The sequence below is a fragment of the Lissotriton vulgaris genome, chromosome 9 (genome assembly GCF_964263255.1).
Source record: "Lissotriton vulgaris chromosome 9, aLisVul1.2, whole genome shotgun sequence".
Classification (NCBI taxonomy): Eukaryota; Metazoa; Chordata; class Amphibia; order Caudata; family Salamandridae; genus Lissotriton; species Lissotriton vulgaris.
In genome coordinates, this window is record NC_141697.1 from 262,933,265 (window position 1) to 262,954,784 (window position 21,520).

Below are 21,520 nucleotides of genomic sequence, written 5' to 3' on the forward strand. Positions count from 1 at the left end.
AACTTTTATTTTTTGAATATCAAAAGGTAGTAAACTTAAAGATAAGTGTAAGTTTAGCTTTGTGAACCTGGCGTTGAATGTCTGCAGACCACCTTGGAGAGAGAGCAATGTGTTTTTGATACATGACAAGCAAAGGGATGTTCTCCTTTTTTGATCAATAAATAGTGAAAACGGTCAATGTCCAAGAGCATCTGTGACTCAGCTCATGGGGTCTAACTTATAGATATTTGTATGTATTGAAAAGTTTGGATAAGTATTTCACTGGGACTGTGCAGAGTCACTGACAGACTAGTCATTGTAGACGGAGGGGAAATAGTTCAACAATGAGAAACCAAATTATTCAAATTCATGGAAAACCTGATTTATAGTGAAGTCTCTTGTTGCTTTTTCAGAAGTAAGTGGGATCAGAGGGGATACAATGAGGAATTAACTGTAATTTCTCTGAACCTCAAGAACACAGCACTTGGGATTGAGAGGTGGAACCAGTGGAGTGTCATAGGCTGTTGAAAATGAAGTTTGTGATAAATTGACTAATCCTGGCTTCTTTGTTAATTTTAAAGGATTCATCGGATGACATGAGGAAAGTTCAGAGGAGAGAGAAGAATCGCATTGCTGCTCAGAAGAGTCGACAGAGGCAAACACAAAAAGCAGATACTTTACACTTGGTAGGTGCTAAAACCCACAAAGACTCATCAAAGCCAAAACACTAGCCCTAGAGTGAAAAAGGAAATCTTCAATATACTTCTATGCTGTAAATATAGCAATGTCCTACAACAGAAAAACTTTACATAAAGCCTTTAGTAATGTATTCTCCATCCGTATTTAGTACCCTTAAAATAATGTATATGGGATCCTAACAGTGCCTAAAACCAATATCGGAGATGTCAAATCACACGTGGTCCGCCTATCTTGGCGCGTACCTGTCAAAGATGACACCTTACCTCATTACTCTTTCCACTTTGACATAAGTATTTTGTTAATCTTGATGCTATTCCTGGAAAGTGGTCACACCCAGATGATCAAACTGGGCTGGGAACAAAGGCACTTCTGTCTATTCAGAACACTTCTGTTTGTCTTCTTTTTTCTCTTTCTCCTCGCTCCTCTACCTCCTTTTACATGCATCATCTTCACTGGCTACCACCTCTTGTCAGTGTAAATAAAAAATGTTGTGTTTGTATTTAGATGTTTTCACTATTTGCCACCGCTCTATCCGAGATTGTAGATTTGTAGTGGCCCGTTGCACTTCGCTTCCTTATGTCTTCTATCTTTACCCGGTCCTCCTTGCGCCTCGTCACGTTGTTGTTCTTTCAAATCATTGGCTCCTTGGTTATTGAACAAACTTTCGCTTGCGGTAAGATCGCCTTCAATTCTATTGTCTTTTAGGCTCGGCTGAAAGAATGCTTGCCTTTGCTGACTAATTGGCAACGGTTTTAGCTTTGGTAGTGACTATACTGTTCTGCATTATAATTTGCACTGTTATTCTTTGAACAGCACTTTGGATAAACGTGCTATAATAAACTAAATAAAATCTGGTGCAATGTTGGGCTGCACCTCTTGCTTTCCCCTCCATTGCAGTTGCACAGGTCTCAGGGGCTTGAGTCTAGGTCTTAGCAAGAATGCTGATGTGTCTGTGGCTCATCCTGGGCTGTTATTAGAGCACTGAGCTCCATTTAGAATGCTTTATTCAATGGAGTTTTTTTTGTGCGTTGTAGTTTAAGGGCCATATGTATGAACACATTTCCCATAGACACAGAATGAGTAAAACCCTTTGATACATCTTGCCCTAGGTTATGTATTCTTCTCTGGCCTAGACATTACTCCATTGACAGACTGCTTTTGGCAAGACATTGTAGGTGGGTGTCCTCAGGAGGAGTAGCTTGGTGATGCTGACCAAGAAGAGTTGGTGTGACCAGATCCACTCACTTTTTATTGGAGGAGTCATGGGTCGCATGACATTGAGACCAGTTCCTATACAGCGTTGGGCAAGAGCAAGCCCGTCCACACCACAGACATAATATATGACAGGTACTCTATGCTGTTCACCAAATTATCTCTCATCCACACCACCAGATATGGGTCTTTCCGCACTAAACAGAAGATTTCTTAAATCTTTCTCCATTGCATTTGCAGTAGGAGTGCAAGGGAAAAAGTTATTGGCAGCCTTAGTGGTAGCTCTTGATGTTCAAAGACCTTGACTGGCTGCAGGGGAATCACACGACCAGCAATTCAGGCCTGAGAAGGAAAATGGGGCACTACGGCCTTTGGTGACCTTGTTGACAACTAGGCCATTTGGCTGCTCTGGTGCACTTGCTAACTGGAAATCGAGTATATACCGCCCTCGTTCAGCAAGAGCAGTGACCGTAAAAGAGGCTGCAGGGTGTGCCAGGCACCAAAGGGATACATAAAAAAGTGGTATATTGTCCATATTGCTATGTCCTACAAAAGGAAGTGTTGAACATGACATCCCCAGCTGCTTCATTGTACTATAAATATTAAGCAACTAGTTACAATCTTCCAGGGGGTCAGTGGACCCTGTCCTTTTATCTTCTCTTATTGCGATCAGTGTTGTCTTTTCCAGCTGCATTTTTGTTTCTTTAACTTAATCTGACACGTGAGCCCGACAGTGCCTGCAAAAATGCAGTCAATTGTATTGCACGTGTGACCGTCTGATTTATTTTATTTTGTTTATAAGAAAAGTTGATATTTTGGCCATTCTTGGTAAGTGGTATCCCCCAATATCGGGCTGGGGTACACCTCTCAGTTTCAGATGCATGGGTCATAATGGGTTTGATGCAAGCCCATTCTGACTCTCGGCAAGAACACTGAAACACCTGGGCCATATCCTGGGCTGTTATTTGAGCACTGAGCTATTTCCAACATCTTTTGGTCAATGTAGTTTTTAGGTGTCACCTGCAGACGACTTTTAGCTGTCTATTATTGAAGACCTTTTGTGTACAATACGCTGGCCTTTGGGTCAGCCTGTTGCTTACCATTGATCGGCTTTCTTGTCAATCCCATGTCCTTGCTTCTTATTAGATGCCTTTTCTTTTTCTTCCTGTAGTTCTCCCATTCCTGAATCTAAGCTTTTTTACCATACTTTTCATTAGATGACTTTTATCCTTCTTCTTTTTCTTTTAAGATCCCATGGGAGTGCATACGTTTTCTTACCCTCTCCCTTATGCGCTGCTTTCTCCTTACATTCCGCCCCACTTGCGCTCTCCGCATTGCTCTGCCTACTACCTCATCTGATGCCAACCCGTCCCACTTAGCATTATTTTGCAGCATTTTTAAAGCCCACTGCCACCCCTCTGCCTCATGATTTAAAAAAAATATCTATTTATTTGTATTTTTGCCACTGCAGTTTGCGGCCAGACAGCTCCTTTCTAAATGAGATGCTTTCGTGCACTTTTTATATTTTTGTAATTTATCAATCCTAGATATGAGTCTGCCATCTTGGAATGGTAAACAGAAAAAAAAATATCCAACACAGCTTAATGATGAATAGGTGTGCATACATAGTGACACATGTATGTGGCTGTGGATCCTGAATACATACAGAATTTTGTGGGACTCTAACATCGGGGACAAAATATCAAAATGCAAGTATGTATAGATTTTCAATACCTAACTCTACATCTATGTACTTTGACGATATACACATTGTCAGAGGTACATAGATGAGGAAATAGGAAAAGATTTATTTCCCTAGATGCACTTACCTGTCAATATTTGTCCCTTGATCTTTTAGCTATGATATTAGTGTGCCACAATATTCTTGTACTCAATATTTCAGAATAGAATCATGCGTGTGTGTATATGTGCTCACGCGGGGCCATGTAGTGTCATGACACATACATGACATGTATGATGACGCAGACTTGATTAAATACATCGGCCTGCTTTTTCCCCCGATGCTGTTCAGCTTCAGCATTAACCATTTTTTTTTCTTTTATCTGATGCTGACCAGTGTTAGTAAAAAAACAATAGCAACCCCTTTTTGGCTTTACCAATGCTAGTTGGCTGTGGTACCTTTGAATGATGTAGTCCATATCTGATATAACTCCTTGGGGGCAGACTGAGTTTGTTTAGGGCATTGTGGCTGACATCCCCAATATTATCTTTTGCTTGTTGTGGCTGGTCTGGTAGGCTTGGATGTGACTATGCCCACTAACTCTCCTTTGTAGAAGGTATGAGTCAGAGCGCCTTGAAGCCAACTCTAATAAAGACAGTGTTGGGCAGATGTTGGCATGCTCACACAGCAGGTACATTAAAGGGTCTTCAACTCATGGGAAATAGTTGCCAGCAGCACTAGTGGTGTGACCCAGGCTGGTCAAAACTATTAGGGCCCGATGTAGGTAATCCCAGATTACCGATTCTTAACCGCATCGCTGCTGCGGCGATTTTTGCGCTGTGCGGCTTTTTTTTAAAAGCCGCGTTACATGACGAGCTCAGCTCGTCATCAGCACACGCCACCCGTGGGTGATGACGAGCTGAGCTCGTCATCAGCATCGAAAGGGTTAAATACCGAGTCATACCGCTTTGGTATTTAAGAACTGGCAATCAGGATGTAGGTAATTTTACCAAATTAATTACTGAATCGGTATGATTCAGTAATTAATGAATCGGTATTTACTGATTCTGTAATTCTGGACATAGTATGTCATGGTAAATACGAATTCTTAAGGGCCGGTGGCACTGTTTTCAGTGCCACCTACATCACAAATTTGAGATTCGGTAAATTTACCGATTCGGTAATTTACAGAATCGGTAAATTTACCGTTTCTGTAAATATACCGAATCGGTAAATTTAAGGCCCCCTACATCTCAATCACCAAATACCGGTCGGTAACGGCCGAAATCGGCCAATACCGACCGGTATTTGGTGACCTACATCTGTCCCCAAGTGTGCTGCCTGGCAGGCAGTTGACCATGAAAGCAAGATATAGGAGATAAACAAGGCACTACAGCCTTCAGTGCACGTTCCAGGCAACTAGGCTCTATAGGCTGCCATGCAATACACTGCAAACTGGAAATCATGGCATTCAGCTCAAGTTATGTGTGAACATCAGTGCAGTGATAGGAAATGAGGCTAGGCAGTCAATTGGCACCAAAGTAACAAGTAAGAAGGAAGAAAGATGTAGAGTCTGGTGTGCATTGGGGACAGGACATAAATCTGTGAGTCTAGGGTACAAAACATGGGTGTAAAATGAGACCATGCAGCCCACAAACTAGTCCTCCCAATGAAAGGGACCCAGTTAGTAATTTAGGCTCATATTTATCAAGTTATCACTCAACGCAGCAAGCCATCTTGCTACGCTAGGTGAAAGGGCAGGAATGCACCTTATTTAGCATTATACGGTGAATTCCAGCATTGGTGCACCTTTGGCTGCCTAGCGCCAACGCAGGCGCCCTTGCACCATGGTGCATGGGGGCCTGCGTTATAAGCAGGATTGTTTATGTGCAGGAAGGGGCATCCTGAGAGGCATTTTCCTCTTTCTATGTTTGCCGCAGAATTCAGCGCTCGTAGAAAGAGGAAAAAACGAAGAGACATGAAGATATGTCTCTCCGTTACGCCTCACTCAGGGAGACGTTGCATTTTGACACATTCCCAGGTCAGCCACTATCGGTAAAATTGATACCCATGCTACCCCCATGGAACGCCTCCCTGGGGCAGAGTAAGACAAAGCAGATATTTGCGCTGGCATGCGTTACTCTAGATTTATCAAGTCATGCAGGGCCAGGCTTGATAAATCTCACTTAGGTTTTGCGTCGCGCTGTGCCCCCTTGCGTGGTGCATCGGCGACGCAAAACCTTAATAATTATGGTCCTTCGAGTTTTGCGGAACGGGATCCTCACTGTCAAAGGGCGATGGGCCAAACTTGCGGTTCCCCCGCTCTGTTTAAGTCGATAGAAGTGCTGGGATCTCATCGCGGCAGAGCCTCCGCTGGACATCGTGCGAGGCACGGCGGTGCTGTTTAGTGGAAACGTACAGTCGCTCCCATGCGGAGGGAGAAAACACTCTGCACGCCATGACCATTGTGTTTTTTCCTGAAAACAAATTTCTGCTTTGGGAGTTCGTTTTTAAAAAAACACTTTTGCAACTCCACTGGCGGTTCCGCTGGAGGCACAGAAACCCCTGCCTGCTTGACAGATGTTCTAAATATGGTGTTGGCAGTGCTTAATTTGAGCCGATGGTTTCCGGTGCTCAGCACCGGCACTTAATCATCACAACCTGCACTTTTCATGAGCCCCTGTTAAGGACACATTCATTTATGGTAGGCAGGGGGAGATGAAGTGATTTGCCCAGAATCACAGGATGTTGAACCAACGCCGGGACTCAAACTTGGTTCCCCATCTCCGAAGTCGGCAGCTCTGGCTATTGTGCCACATCCTTTTCCCACTTTCATGGTTAGTCGTTGGTTCTGTTTTAGGCAGCGCTAACAAGAGAAATGGGCTGGTGCAAGCTGCCTCCTGACGAGAGCCTCAGCCCTTATTTTTGTACAAATTAAGCACTGGGGGTTGGTTCTCCAAAAGGTGAGCTGAAGACATAGGCTACATGTGGCTTTTAGGCCATAGAACCCAAAATGCGTAGAGAAGACCGACTGTGGTTGAGCAGTGTGCTGTCTGCACTGTGGACAGGAATTAAGACATAGCAGCCACACCTGAGTCACGTAACTAGGACTTACAGTTTACAATTTGTATTTGTGGCAGGAAATAGAGCCGTTTAGCAATGGTGTGTGCAAGTGACAAGAAAGGAGACAGTGCAGCCTGTGGTATGTACCGCAGAAACGAAAGTAAGCCACACATCCCGAATTGTGAAATGGGAACAGGAAATGGGCCATGACACCTGCAGCTTGCACTAGTGAACGGAAATAAGGTGTCGCTCCACGAGGTCTGCGCCACAGGCAGAAAAGGCGCCCAAAACGGCCATAGTATGAAGCGGGAACAAGAGGGTAAGATGGTGTACAGCCTACAGCGAAGCCATGTGGACGAAACAAGCCAGGACTGCCTGGAGTGCTCACCCGAGATCTAAAGGTTAAAAGAGGATGTGGTGCCTGCTTGTGCAAGGTGCAAGCAAAATGAGGCCACGTGGATCACACTACGCACTGTGAGCAGAAAGTGAACCTGCATAGATCCCTGCGCACACTACGGCCTAGAAATGAAGTTGTGCAGTGGCGGCACTACCCAGGGACAAATTAATCTGTAGTGCTGCTGGTGCAGTGGCAGCTGGGCCCAGAGGTCTGAGCCCACTGAATGCTGAATATTGCTGTATTTTCCTATAATGGGCTCTCCTGCTTGCTCTAGGGCCCATGGAACCCTTGCCTTCATTGAACACCTTCACAGAGGTCAGTGAAGAAAACACGATCTGAAAAAAAAGCCTGTGGATTGCAATAGGGGCAAGAAATATCAGTGGACGTATAGTGCACACCCACAGACCAAAGTGCATTGAGGTCTAGAAATGAGGGCCATGTATGCACCCTTGACCGCACTACCTTATTTCCAGTACCAAGCGCAATCCACAGACTCTGTACCCTAATTATGCGAAGCCCTTATGCTCCTCGGGTGGTACAGGCTGATTTCCTGAACCCCCAGTTTTGGACTGGCCATATGGTACTCAGATAAACTCCTGGGAGGCTGAGAACTAGGCGGCTGCTTTTGGGGACGGGGGAATCATCAGCTAGCTAACCTGGCTCTGAGGGAATGTACTCAATTTTAATTTAGACACATATAACTTCCTTGCTCAACCCTCCTGGAGACGGTTGCTCTAACTCACTATACCAACTCGGTAAAGTACGGGCCTGGTATGCACATATTTCCTGTCCACCACTGGTCCTCTTGCAGAGCTTTCAGGTATAATAAGTTCAGGCATGAGTAGTTCATTCACCCCAGTGTTTTTATTTACATTCTGGTACTTGTAGCCCTATTTAGGTTGAGAAATCGAGACCTCTTATATATACTTTAGTATATACTTATATGTGTATGTACTTTGTGGGCTCGGGAGATCAGCCCTAGAACTTGTCTGCTTCCGCTTAGGGACTTTTTTTTCAGTTCAACTGCCTCTGTTTAACTGTCTTGATAGAAAACGACCAGTAGAGGTCAGTAAAATACCAGAATTACTTACTGCTGAGGGACTTTCTTTTTTTAATTTTTCTGGCCACTGCCTATATTTAGCTTTCCTGATACAAAACGACCAGCAGAGGACAGGAAAATACCAGATTCACTATGGCATTCTCTAGATTCCAGTCCATAGCAATTGTCTTCTACGAGCACCCGTAGACAATAAAATACATTTTGTATTTTTAGTAATATGGCCGCTGAAGGCCCGGATTTTATATTAAAAACAGAGCTTTGGACTATACCATTTCCCTCTGAAAGGCAATATTTCTCTCCATGTGTTTCCATTCCTGGCGTGTCATGCAGTTTGGTGCTTATTTTCCCTCCCAGTTAAAGAACAGTAGATGTTTCAGCATTTAGGCTAATGTGCTGCATAGCTAAATACATATAAGGTCCCAAAGGTGAGACAGATTGCATTGCAAATGCTTGTTTTATAGGGAGATCAAGAGGACAAAAAGCCATTAAATTAAATTTCTAGATTTATATTATGCTGCTTATCGCCCATGAAGATATCCAGTTGCGGTCCATGGGCCTGGGGAGATTAAGTGATTTGCCCAGAATCACAGGATGCTGAGCTGATGTCGAGACTCAAACCCGAATCCCTAGCTCTGGAGTTGGCATCTTTGGCCACTGCGCCATATTCTCTCCATTGAATGTTGTTTTTCTTCCACCTATGGAATTACAGGCTAGATTTCTTGCTGATGCTTTCTGTGATGGTGTGAGTGCTTCATCGAGTGTGACAGAGACTTTGGTGACAGACAGGCACCATGTCTAAACCAGAACAAGAATACAGAAGGAGTACTGATAAGTCCTTAAAGGGCTCTTTTTTAGTTCTGACACAGCTGGAAGCATGCTCTTCCCTTTGAAAGTAGCTCTGGGTCTAAATCTTCTCTATTCAGGTGTTCTGCTGCAGGCGATAGTTCAAGAAATACTACCCTATGGCTTGTGCTATCCGGGAATGGCAACTGGCACAGTGGTGCCAGAGCTGGTCCTCCGGGCATGAAGGCATGGGCCTACTCCCAGCTATGCCAGAATGAATTTGGAGGCATTACCCACAAGAGAAAAGGGTGATACAAGTTCTGCAAGGCACGACACTGAAAACTGCCAGACGACCATAATCTTTTTCTGTCTCTGTGTGTCTCATGTATGCTGGTCTCATCAGTTTTTGTGGCTTGTTATGCAGTTCTACATCTGTGTCCACCAGCAAAACGTATCATTTAACGATAGGACAGATTTTCCTACCTCCACAAATTGGCTAATTCAGTGATGGAAGAGATGTTGGACACTGAGCAGTGGTGGACACACCTGGCCCAGGATTTCACTCTATGAGATTTGAGTCTGTTGGTCTAGCCTCTGATACTTCCGGGTCTGGATGAGCTAACCTGGGGGACTTACATGATCACTACTCAGAACAAGGGTCTTACTGGTCCTGCAATTGTAAGAAATTATTTGTCGACATGTAGGTGCTGCTAAGATAAGTTCACACAGCCCAACACCACCTGGTTGTGGGAAAAACAGGCAGCATGGTGGTGAGGTTCAATGTAAATCAAGTTGGGAAACGTGTTCCGAATCTTTTAACTTGAACCTGTGGATAGATAATCATCTCTCTGCACTCTACGATTCACATCAGAAGAGTGGGCAAATTGGTGACAGTCACTTTAAGTTGCGATTTCAATCAATTAATCAGGGTTTTGTAGAGCACACTATTCACCAGTTAGGGTCTCAAGGCGCTGAGGGGTGGATGTGTGCAGCTCCTTCGGGATCATTCGAAAAGCCAGGACTTGAGATCTTCCCTGAATTGGTGCAGTGTTGGGCTTCGTCGGAGGTGAAGGGGGAGATCGTTCCAGGTCTTGGCTGCGAGGTAGGAGAAGGACCTTTCACACCCTCTGGTCCTGTAGAAGTGTAGGACGGCAGCTAGGGAGTGGTCGGCAGAGCAGAGGTTTCTCTTGGGGGCATGGAAGGAGAGGCAGACATTTAGTTATTGAGGTCCAATGTTGTGGAGGGCCTTGTAGGCGTGCGTGATTAGCTTGAAAGTTATTCTTCTTTAGACGGGGAGCCAGTAGAGGTCATGGAGGTGTCAGGTGATGTGGTTGTGCCGTGGGATATTGAGAATTAGTCTGGCTGTAGCGTTCTGGACGGTCTGGAGTTTGCAGAGGTGTTTTTTGTTGATTCCGGCATAGAGGGTGTTGGCGCAGTCCAATCTGCTGGTGACAATTTCGTGAGTGACCATTTTCCTGGAGTCAGGGGGAATCCACCTTAATGTCTTACATAGTATACAGAGAGTGTTGAAGCATGCAGGGAAAATGGCGTTGATCTGGCGATTCATAGTGAGCGATGATTTCAGTATGATGCCAAGGTTACATGCATGGTCCGTCGGGGTGGGTGGTTTCCAAGGGCAGATGTCGTCCCATGTGGAGGGGGTGGAGCCGAGGATGAGGACTTCTGTTTCTCCGAGTTGAGTTTCTGGCAGCTGTTCCTCATCTAGGTTGCAATGGCTTTCATCCCTTCTTGGAAGTTGCGCCAGGTGATGTTGGTTTCCTTGGTGAGGGAAAGGATGAGCTGGGTGTCATCGGCGTAGGAGACGATGTTGAGCCATGGTTTCTGACGATGGATGCGGGGGAGCCATGTAGACGTTGAAGAGGGTGGGGCTGAGGGAGGATCCATGGGCTACTTAGCATTTGATCTCTGTCGGTCCTGAGAGGAAGGGGGAGTCTTATTCTCTGTGTTCTACCTGTGAGGAATGAACGTAACCAGTCTAGGGCCTTTCCTTGGATATCGGCGTCATGGAGTCTGGTGGCTAGTGTGTGGTGGGAGACGGTGTTGAAGGATGCTGATAGGTGCAGGAGGATGAGGGCAGCCATTTTGCCTTGTTTGAGGAGGGCACAGATGTCATCTGTGGCAGCGAGGAGGGCGGTCTCGGTGCTGTGATTGCTGCGGAATCCGGATTGCCAGGTGTCTAGGATGTAGTTGGCTTCAATTAAATGTGCTAGCGGAGTGTTGACGCCCTTTTCGATGACAGTGGCTACAAAAGGAAGCAGTGAGATGGGCCTGAAGTTCTCGAGGTACTTCTGGTCTGCGGAGGGTTTCTTTAGGCGGGGGTTGACTTTGGCGCGCTTCCAGTTGTGAGGGAATGTGGCGGTCTCGATGGAGCCGTTGATGGTTTTACATAGCCTGGGTGCGATGGCGGCCCTATGGAAGATGTGCAGCTGGCAGAAGTTAGAAGGTGCTCCGGAGTGGATGCTCTGCATGGTCTTTAGCGTGCCTTCTGTTGTGTGTGGAATCCAGTTAAGAAGGGTCTGTTGGGTGGCATCGCTGGGAATGGGGGTGGGGCAGTGAAGAACTCTTGGTCATCGAAGTTGTCGTACGGCGTCTTGATCTTGAGGTGAAAGAAGGAGCTGATTCTGTTGCAGAGGTCTTGAGAGAGGGGGTTATCAGTTGTTTCGCTGTTGGGTTTGGCAAAATTCCTATATGATGGCAAAGAGTTCCTTGGATTTGTGGGCATTGAAGAGGATTCTGTCTTGAAGGAAGTTCTTCTTTGTGGATTTTATGAGTTGGTGGTGTGCCATGGCGGCTGTTTTGTAGGCGGAACATGCTTCCAGGGTTTTGCTGTTTCTCCACGTCTTTTTTCAGTCATCAGCAGGAGCACTTGGATTCTTGGAGTGCCATGGTGAACCAGTTTGCTTTCTTGTTGTGTTGTCTTTTGGTGTTCTGGAGGGAGGCAAGTGTGTTGGTGCAGTTCGCGATCTATTGGTGGAGGGTGCTTGCTGCGTTGTTGGCGTCGTCGTAGTTGGGGTGGAGTGCAGGTGAGGGCAGGGATGAGGTGTTCTTCAGAGACTTTGTTCCAGATTCTGTGTGGGAGGCTCCAGATTCTGTGTGGGAGGCGGCGCATGTGTTTGTGTGCAGTGGGTTTACTGAAGGAGAGATGGATGCAGTGGTGGTCAGTCCAGAGCAGTTCCATGGTGTGACTGATGAAGATGCTGTTTCCTACCGCGAAGACAGGGTGGAGTGTGTGTCCTGCTGTGTGAGTGGGGGCAAAGACAAGTTGCTTCACCCTATGTTTTCCATTATCTTTCCATCCTTCCTGTACTGGTGTTATGGTTTTAAGTTACTGTATACAGTGAAGATTTCTACTATTCATTCACTCACGCATTCAATCATTAATTTGTTCTACCCTGGAGCACTATGTAGCTCTGGAGATGTTTCAGGAGATCTGAAACCGATTTGCAGCTCCCCTCCTGAACCATTTTTGCCTCCAGGGACAGGGGACTCCTACCAGCCTTTTGCAGAGATAATTGAAGCAATGGGGTTAACAGTAAGTAATGAAGGCATTTCTGCATTTAGTGCACACTTTGGCTGTACAGCTTTATTTTCTGCTGCGGTCTCAATGTGAAAGTTGGCTGGTACCCAGGAGTCTGCTCATATTTTAGGCAGCCTGAGAGACACCAGGGACCTACTACGAACTGTTTCTCAAGAGACTAAATAGTTGTAGGAAACCACAGTGACATTGCACAGCGCTGTCAGCAGGTATGCTGCTGTTCAGAGGGAGGTCCAACATGCGGCGGGCTATGCTTGTTCATTAATTTTTTCTCAGTCCTACCAGCTTCCCATGACTGACTCTAAACCTCTTGTGATTTGTTGTGGCCTGTACTAACCCTTTAACTTCGGCTTTCTGTGAAATATCCACATCTCCCATAGGTCCTTCTTCATCTTAATAGACTTTTTTGGGTTAGGCATAGAGACAGCTTTATTCATTTTGCCAGCCACGTGTATTTAAAAAAAATCATACATAAATACACATATACTTACATAGAAGGGTTTTAGGTCAGACCTCTTCGTTTGGACTTTTTAACTGTCATTCACATCTCACTTTCACACACCACGGGAAACAGCAAGAGGCAGTGGGTCCGCACACTTCAGCTTTTGACTCTTTCGGACTGTGAGTGATGGAAGTTTGCTTGATCACATGTATAGATACACCTAAAGAAAAGAGCACTACAGATCTAAGGCTCTGTTGGGCCAGTCCTTTACATTGCCATTGTATTTTTACATTCTTTTACCCTTTAGTGTTTACTCTGTTTCTTCAAGTTGCAGCAATTCAAAGCTGGTAGTACCTTTTTTGGACCCATAAAAATGAGCACGAGCGAGGAAAATCCAATGCTAGACTACTTTCCTGTGGGATTTCTCGAAGCGGACGGTCACAGACTGCCGCTACCGCTAGAGTTGAGAAACATTTCGTTCGCATTGAGGAAGCTGCCACTCAAGTCGAACTCCTACTCTAGCAGCAGAAAGAAGCAGCGCCCGCTTACGTTGTGCAAGATGCCGTTCGTGCTGATTTTACAGCGCGGGACAAACACCCAGCACTAAAAATCAGTGCGAACAGCGTAAATTAACCACTTTGCTGCTCGCTGAACTGTGCATAGCTTGGCGGAGTGCTCCGCAAACTCCGTCCCGGCTTAGAAATCATTTCCACGTGGTGATGGAATACTTCATTGTCACTTTCATCCAATCCCTGGCCTCTTTGGCATGGTTGCCTGCAGATAACAATACAGCGCCCTCTACAAGCTTGTTCTGTCATTGGGCTTAGTGGTATAATGATGGACATGTAACACTGCAATTCAGCATCTGCATCTTTCTGCTAATAACATATGACAGACATAAGGCTGCCAGATTGCTCATGTATGCCAAACACGGTGTGCCCATTTGCGCACTGTTACAACTCAATGTTATGTGATATATTAGTCTTACTGGTTCTACCAAGACAACTTTGTAAATGCACTGTTTGTTAAGCTAAATTCCATTACTCACCCCAAGGTGTTTGGCATATATTAAACGATTTAACAACCACAATTACATTGCACTGGACATGCCTTCATTTTCCCACGTTTCATATTCAACTCAAAAGTACATTTCAAGTTTATAATGTTGACAGTTGCTCTTATTTTATTTTTGTTGTGTAAAAAAAAAGCATGTATCTTATTAACATTTTTGAAATTACATATGCAAAAGCAGAGTTTTTACTCTGCTCAGATCGCTCTTTTTATTAGCTTGTGGTCACATTTGTCTTCGCACATGAAGTGTAGCTTGCAGTAACTCATTGTAATGGGACAAGACAGATGATTATTGCAGCCAAGGAGTACAGTGGCAAAAAGTCAAAAAATAATGTTTCCATTATTAGCCCTAATTGGTAAGGAACATTTTAATACAATTGAGTCACAAAATATACAAAAAGTCATCTTTTTTGTAAAGAGGACTATAGGCAGGTTCTCTAGCATGTAGAGAGGGGTGAGAACATTCAATGCTTGGTTCTAGGATAGTTTCTTTCAAGGCTGGATGTGTTTTTGAACAGCGCCTTCGCTGAAAACTGTAAGGCACATATGTACCAGCCCCTATCGCCACCACAATGTCACTTTTTCCGACGCTGTGGTGGTCTTAGGGGATTAGCCTTATTTACAAGGCAGTGTTAAGTCACTTAATGTGGCTTAACACTGCCTTGTAAATAAGGCCCCCTTTCACACTATGGTTAGCGTTAAAGGGGCATGCAGTGGGTATTGTGGTGGGCGTTCCACCAAAACACCCATTGATTTTGATGCTGCCCCCTATGTACAAGGGCAGCGTACATAGGAGGCAGCGCCAAAATTAAGACCAGGGAAAACCTGGTCTTAACTTGCCGAAACGAGGAGAAATGCATTATTTCTCCTTGTTTTTGCTTTTTTCATGTGTGCTGCCTTGTTCAGCACATATAACTAGCATTTACAATGCAACAGGTCTCGCAATGACATTATTTTGAGCCATCCGCATTGTAAATTACATTCTTTTTTTTCCCTTCATGAAACATAAAGCAAATGCTGTAATGCAAAATGGCAATAGCTAACTTTTTTGTAACTGCAAAATCTATTGCATTGCATTTGTACTAGTGTGAATTATTGGTATTGTAAATGGTACTGGCTTTTATTAATGTGATATTTTTTTTACAACATAAATATAATGCTTTTAAAATGTTAATACCCACCCATTTTGGAATAAGGACTCTGAGTGGGTATTACATATACCCATGCATTGTGTAAAAAGGTACTTCGTGTGGATATTACATATACTCACCCATTCTGTAAAAAGCCTCTGGATATTAGATTTCTGTTACTGTAGATATTGGTGTGAGATCATCATTACTGCAGATATTGGTGTGAGATCACTATCACTGCAGGTATAGGTATGAGGTCACTATTACTGCACATATAGGTGTGAGATCACTATTACTGCAGATATAGGTGTGAGATCACTATTACTTCAGATAGGTGTGAGATTACTATGACTGCAGTTACAGGTGTGAGATCGCCATCACTGCAGATGTAGGTGTGATATCTCTATCACTGCAGATAAAACTTAAAAACAAGATTCACTCTGAGTATCAATTGTTGCTTCTAACATGGACACCAAGATCATACGAAGATGAGAGGGTTGCAGTGCATTAGCATTTCAGTTGCTGTCAGAGGTAGTAGGGCACCTCAAAGTTGTCTCTTGATCACATACATTTCTCCGGTGTGAGGCACATTCCTGAGCATTTTTGCCCTAGTGACAGTACATTTTGCATTAGTCTTAAACTGATATCTGCTCTTATTCTCAACTGGAAAATATGTTGTGTACACTGCCAGCAATCAGCACACTGTGCAACTCATGCAAGTACACATTCAGACACAGTCACACTCTTCATAAACTGTGCACAGCCTGCATCCCACAATCTGCGGCAGGCTCTGTAAGAAGCCTGCACAATGTCAGCGAGGCAGCCAGTACCAACAGCATGCGAGAGACACTGCACGCTGTGTGCACACAGCAATCTGCACATTTACACTCTGCACCGCATGATAAAACTATATGAGACAGACAGAACCTGCACGGTGTGATCACAGACGGCAACATGTAGAAAACGAGACACCCTCCGTGAGCTGTAACAGTCAGCGAATATGTGCTACAGACAGTAAACAGAACAGTATGTTGCAGTCAAAAGCGTGCACAGCCAGTATCCAGAGCAGAATGTCGTACACACAGCACCCTGACAAAGTGTACATTGTAAAACAGCCTGCCCTCGCCACTCAACATAAGAATCAGAAAGTTGTATTCAGCAGGACTGCACAGCAATGCACGGCCGGGTGCACGCACCACAGATGTGTCCCAGAACGACCCATAATGCATGCACATTATGTTATGTTATCCTCCATTTATAGTGCACACGGCTACTCAGAAGTGTCCCGGCATGCAGGTCCGGGTTGGTAAAATACTGCTCCTCGCGCATGTCAGCAAAGACAAGAGAAACTTACCTGGCAGTGGAAGATGTGGGGAGGGGTCAAATGCTTCGGCTGCCCCCCAAGATTGCGAAAAGTTTCCTGCCCTGCATGCTCCCAGAGCCCATGGGGTGGAGCGGGCAGAGAGGGGCTCCTTGAGGTGGGGGCAACACTTCGGTCCGCCCTGCTCTGCAGAGCCAGCACACAGGGCTTCCATCCCTCCAGCCTGGGCTACAGGACAAGAGAAATTGTTTCTACCGCAAACAAAAAGACAGCAGATGACCATGGAGCAAACAAGGGGGAGGGAGGGGGAAGGAGGGAGAGAGACAGTATGGGCTGGGCATCAGCAGAGGCTGCGGAGAGAGCGCAGAAGCTCAGCAAAGAGGTCGGGCTGGATAAAACGTGGAGGCAGAGGATAGGAGGGAGTGAGGAGGGAGAAGGAGTGAACTGCAGAATGAGGCAGAGAGAGAGAGGGATAAGGGTACTCGGGGTGAGGTCAGAGGCACAGCGTTAAGGGCTGCAAAGTGTGGGCTCGACTCTGTACCATTTATTTGCAGTGAGTGGGAAGTCAGAGTGAAACAACAGTGAGTACGAAGAGCAGGGCTGAATAGGGTCAGACGCTGACGGGGTGGAGTGGTTGGGACCTGCAAAAATGAACATGCGGCAGAGTGAAACAGATGTGTTCACACTTACACGCCCCCTTGAGATAAGAAATCCCTTCCCGACAGCCGTCGACCCAGTCTGAATGGGCCATCCAAAAGGGAGACAGGGCGGTAACCAAGAAGCATCCTTTTCAATAGGAAGCCAGTGTTTAGTATAAACGTTGACGCGACCCAATGAAAATGATAGGCGGGGCTTCAAGTCCCCTTCTGAAATCTCCTCTCTTACAATATGTCTCGCACGGGCAGCGGATGCGTGCTGCAACGCTAGGCGAGACCTAAAAAAAGCAAACTGCCATGGGTTGTTTATGTACAGGAAGATTCCCCTTCCTGTACATACACAATCTGTAAAATAAAATGCCACTTGTGACTTTCATGTGTGCTACATGAAGCAGCACACATAAAAGTAACAAAATGGCATTTTAGGATTGTTAATGTGCGGGGAAAGGACATCTTCCTATACATAAACAAATCTCCCCTGCACGCAGACACCCTTACGCTATGGTTCAAGGGTGCCTGCGTTGGTACTACACTGGTAAACGCAAGGCTGCACCATATCCTTGTAAATATTGTGCAGCCTTGCGTTTCAGAAGTGGCGGAGTGAGGCCTTAAGCCATCACTCCGCCACTTTGTCGTACATATGCCCCTAAATTTGTTGAGGAGGGTGGAACTGCTCGACTCCACACGTAATGCTCAATAATTGCATAGCTCTCTTGCTTCTAAAGTCACAATTCCATAAATACACAAAGTTCTTTCTTATATGGCTGAAAGATTTGGGTTGAATGCTGTATTCTTCCAAACCTACAAAGGATGAAGTGTGTAAATTAGAGATAAGACTAGTCAGAGGGCCTAGGCCTGTGTTTCTCACTAACCTCCGTGTTTTTTGTCTGACAGGAGAGTGAGGGCCTTGAGCGGGAGAACAGCGCCCTTCGCAAGGAAGTGCGCCGCCTGACGGAAGAGGTGAAGTACTTCTCGTCGCTGCTGAGCTCCCACGAGGCCCTGTGCTCGCTGCTGCCCTCCGGGCCCCCTGACGTCTCCTATGGGCCACGCGCCTTCCAGCCAATCATTAGCTCGGCACGGTTTCAGCACTGACCCAGGTGCCCGACAGACATTTCGGATAAACTAATGCCTCGGTTGAAGGGATGCATTTAGTTGCACCAGCCCCTGCTTGGTTTCTGTCTCCAAGTCCCTAAGCTTTGTTCTGTTATCAAGGACACGAAAAGTCTTTTGGGTGAAAAATGAGAGCACGGGTCCACAGAGGTTCGAACAGTGGAAAGTGGGGTGTTTCAGCACTGGTGGGGGAGGGGACAGGAGCCTTTTGAAGTGGTCATCCTCCATATCACAGAAGAGGAACGTGAACCTTTTGAATTGGTCCTTCATGTCAGAGAAGACTGGTTTGGTCAGTATCTGGCTCACAACTAGGCATTTTCATGGGGTGAATCACTGGGATAGGGCATCACACTGGCAAGAAACCAGTGGCACTGGCTTGACCAATCGGTGGCAGGAATCGGAGTCACCGACCACTTGTGGGTGAGAAACATGTTTGTAAAGGGGAGTCTGGAAATGTAACCAATAAACATCAGTGGATCAGAAACAAGGATACAGAGCCTATCTGTGATATTACCAATCTGTACTAGTAAAGAAACACAGTGTCATCTTCGGGCTTGTATCCTTTTTTTTTTTGTGTTTGAAAGCTTTATTGAAAACAACAGGATATTGAGGTGACAACAGTAGGTACAATGTAAATGAGAGAAATATGAAATAAAAAAACATACTAAACTACTGGTGGCACAAAAAGAAAAACCAAGCATTTTCTAGATTTTTAAGGGGGGGAAGGGAAGAAGGGGGGGGAAGAGGGGAAATAAAACCATGTTAATAGTAATCATAGATATATATAAGTATATGCGTAAAATAGTATCGGCAAGTAAAACCAGAAAACAAATGCACAATAAGAAAAACAGAAGTATCAATTACAACTTGGGTGGAAAGACCTAAACTGTGAAATGTAAAAGAACGAAACTACAGGCAGAAGTGTATATGCTCAAGGAGGCTTAAAATTGTCAGCGGAAAATGGAGTATAAGCTTTGGTGACAGACTGATCTAGATACAAGGTAAGGGGTAACCAATAAAGCTTCACATTGCGAGGAGGTTTACAAGAGGAGGCAAAGGCAACATCAAGTCTGTGGGAATGACACAGGAGATTCCACCAACAACAAATGGAGAGTTTTGTAAGTGACTTCCAATTGGAGGCAATGTGTTGAAGTGCATGGGCTAGCATGAGGTCAAGGAGACCTAGTGAATGTGAAGGAAGGTTCAAAGATTCTGAAAGACTACCTAGAAAAATAAGGGAATTGGAGTAGGGAACGGAGAATGTGAAAATGCGTGAGATGCGGGACCAAACTTTTTTCCAAAAAACTTGGACAGAAGGACAAAGAAAGAAAAGGTGAAAAAGATCAGCCTCAGGTGTATTGCAGGTCCAGCAGTTGGAGGAGGAAGAAGAAAGGAAACGAGACAGGGAAAGAGGAGAAAGGTAAAGTCTATGATAGAAGAAAAAGATGGATTGAGTGAGGGATGCAGAGCGAGAGGTCTTCAAAGTTTTGATCCATAATTTATCCCAGAGAGAGATAGACCAAGAACAAGCTAAGTCCTTCTCCCAGGCTAACTCTATCTTAGATTTGGGGCGCTCAGGATTGGGGGCGGAAAAGAAGCGGTAAATAAGAGAGGCTTTAGGAATAGTGGAAATAATAGAAAGAAGAGGAGAAGAAGGGGAAGGTAGTTCTGAAGAAGGTAAAGTGTAATACCGATCAAGGATAATTTCCATGAGGATATAATATTCTGTGCAAATGAGGGAGGACAGTGAAATTGCAATTGAAATTGAGGAATAGAGCGAGGTGAAGAGCCATCAAAGAGATGATGAACCCAAATAATACCTTTCGATCGCCAAGAGGTCCAGGAAATGGGTCTATTGTGCAAAAGAATAAGTGAGTTATACCAAATGGGCGAAAGTAGAAAGGACTCACGAGAAACAGTCAGCGGGGAAAGTAAAGGTTTCAAAAGAGAAAAGGTATGTTTGAACAAAGGAGAGGTGACATAAGGAGATTTAGAAGTAAAGCGAAGAACATCCTGAAAGGAAAAGGGTAATAATAAAGAACGCTCAACATGAAGCCAAAGGGGGGAAAAAGGGGATAACTCTGACGATAACCATCGAGAGGCTTGACGAAGAGAGAAGGATTTATGATAGAGTTGAAAATTTGGAAAATTAGTTCCTCCATTCGATTTGTGCTTGCGAAGAGTCGATATAGATATACGAGATTTTTTCTGTTTCCAAAGAAATTTGGATAGGATAGAATCAATGCGACGAAAGTAAGTGGTCGGGATGTGGACAGGAAGCATAGAGAATAAATAAATCAGAATAGGTGCAATCATCATCTTGATAGAATCAAGACGCCCCCACCAAGAAAGGAAGAGGGGATTCCAGGAGGACAGTAATCGTTCAATTCTAGAAATGACTGCGTTCATATTAAGTTTGATAGAGGATGAGATAGAGTTGGAAAAAAGAACTCCTAGATATTTTATCTTATTACTATTCCAAGCAAAGCCTGTGGAGGTAAAGAAATGTGGGAGACAATATTTGGTCACTGGAAGAATTTCAGTCTTATCAGAATTAATTTTATATCCTGAAACAAGAGAAAACTTCTCAAACTCAGCCAACAAAGAGGGGACAGAGGAAACTGGATCTGAGATAAACAAAAGAATATCATCAGCGTAAGCAGATAACTTGAGTTGATGGTCTCCATATGGGAAACCAGAAATCGAAGAATTGTTACAAATAGAGGAAAGAAAGGGTTCAAGGGCTAAGATAAAGAGTAGCGGAGAAAGGGGACAAACTTGACGAACCCCTCTTTGAAGTGTAAAAGATGAAGTAAGCTGACCATTGACAAGGACTGAAGCTTTGGGAGTAGAATAAATTAAAGAAATAAACTAAATAAATTTAGGACCAAAGCCATGCCATTTTAGGGAAGCTAGTAAAAAAGACCAATCAACTCTGTCAAAAGCTTTTTCAGCATCTACAGAAATGGCTGCCAGGGGGATAGAAAGAGAAGAGGCTCTATTTAGAACATTAAGAAAAAGTCTAGACTTATCTGAGGTGAGACGACCTTTAACAAATCCGCACTGTTCTTTCCCAATAAGGGATGGCATGAAGGGGTCAAGACGTAGGGATAGTAGTTTAGCATAACGTTTATAGTCAACGTTAACCAAAGAGATAGGACGGTAATTTCTACAGAACTTAGGATCGCGACCTTCTTTAGGAATAAGACCGATAGTGGCATCTTGAAAGGAACCTTGAGCGAGACCATTGGAGCAAAACGATTGAAAGAGGAAAAGAAGTTTGGGCAAAAGAAGATCAGAAAAGTGGAGATAAAATTCGACAGGAAAACCATCGGGACCCGGAGTCTTACCTTTGGTAAG

General features: G+C 44.7%; 1 protein-coding gene across 1 annotated transcript in view; it reads left to right on the plus strand.

Annotated features, from left to right (window-relative positions):
* BATF (basic leucine zipper ATF-like transcription factor) overlaps positions 1-18,709 on the plus strand; it is a 48,783-nt gene extending 30,074 nt beyond the window's left edge. The window contains exons 2-3 of the mRNA XM_086936616.1: positions 561-665; positions 17,945-18,709. Coding sequence (XP_086792742.1) covers positions 561-665; positions 17,945-18,142 — 303 coding nt within the window. The 3' untranslated portion in view covers positions 18,143-18,709. The remainder of the gene's footprint in view (positions 1-560; positions 666-17,944) is intronic.
* The last annotated feature ends 2,811 nt before the right edge of the window (positions 18,710-21,520 follow it).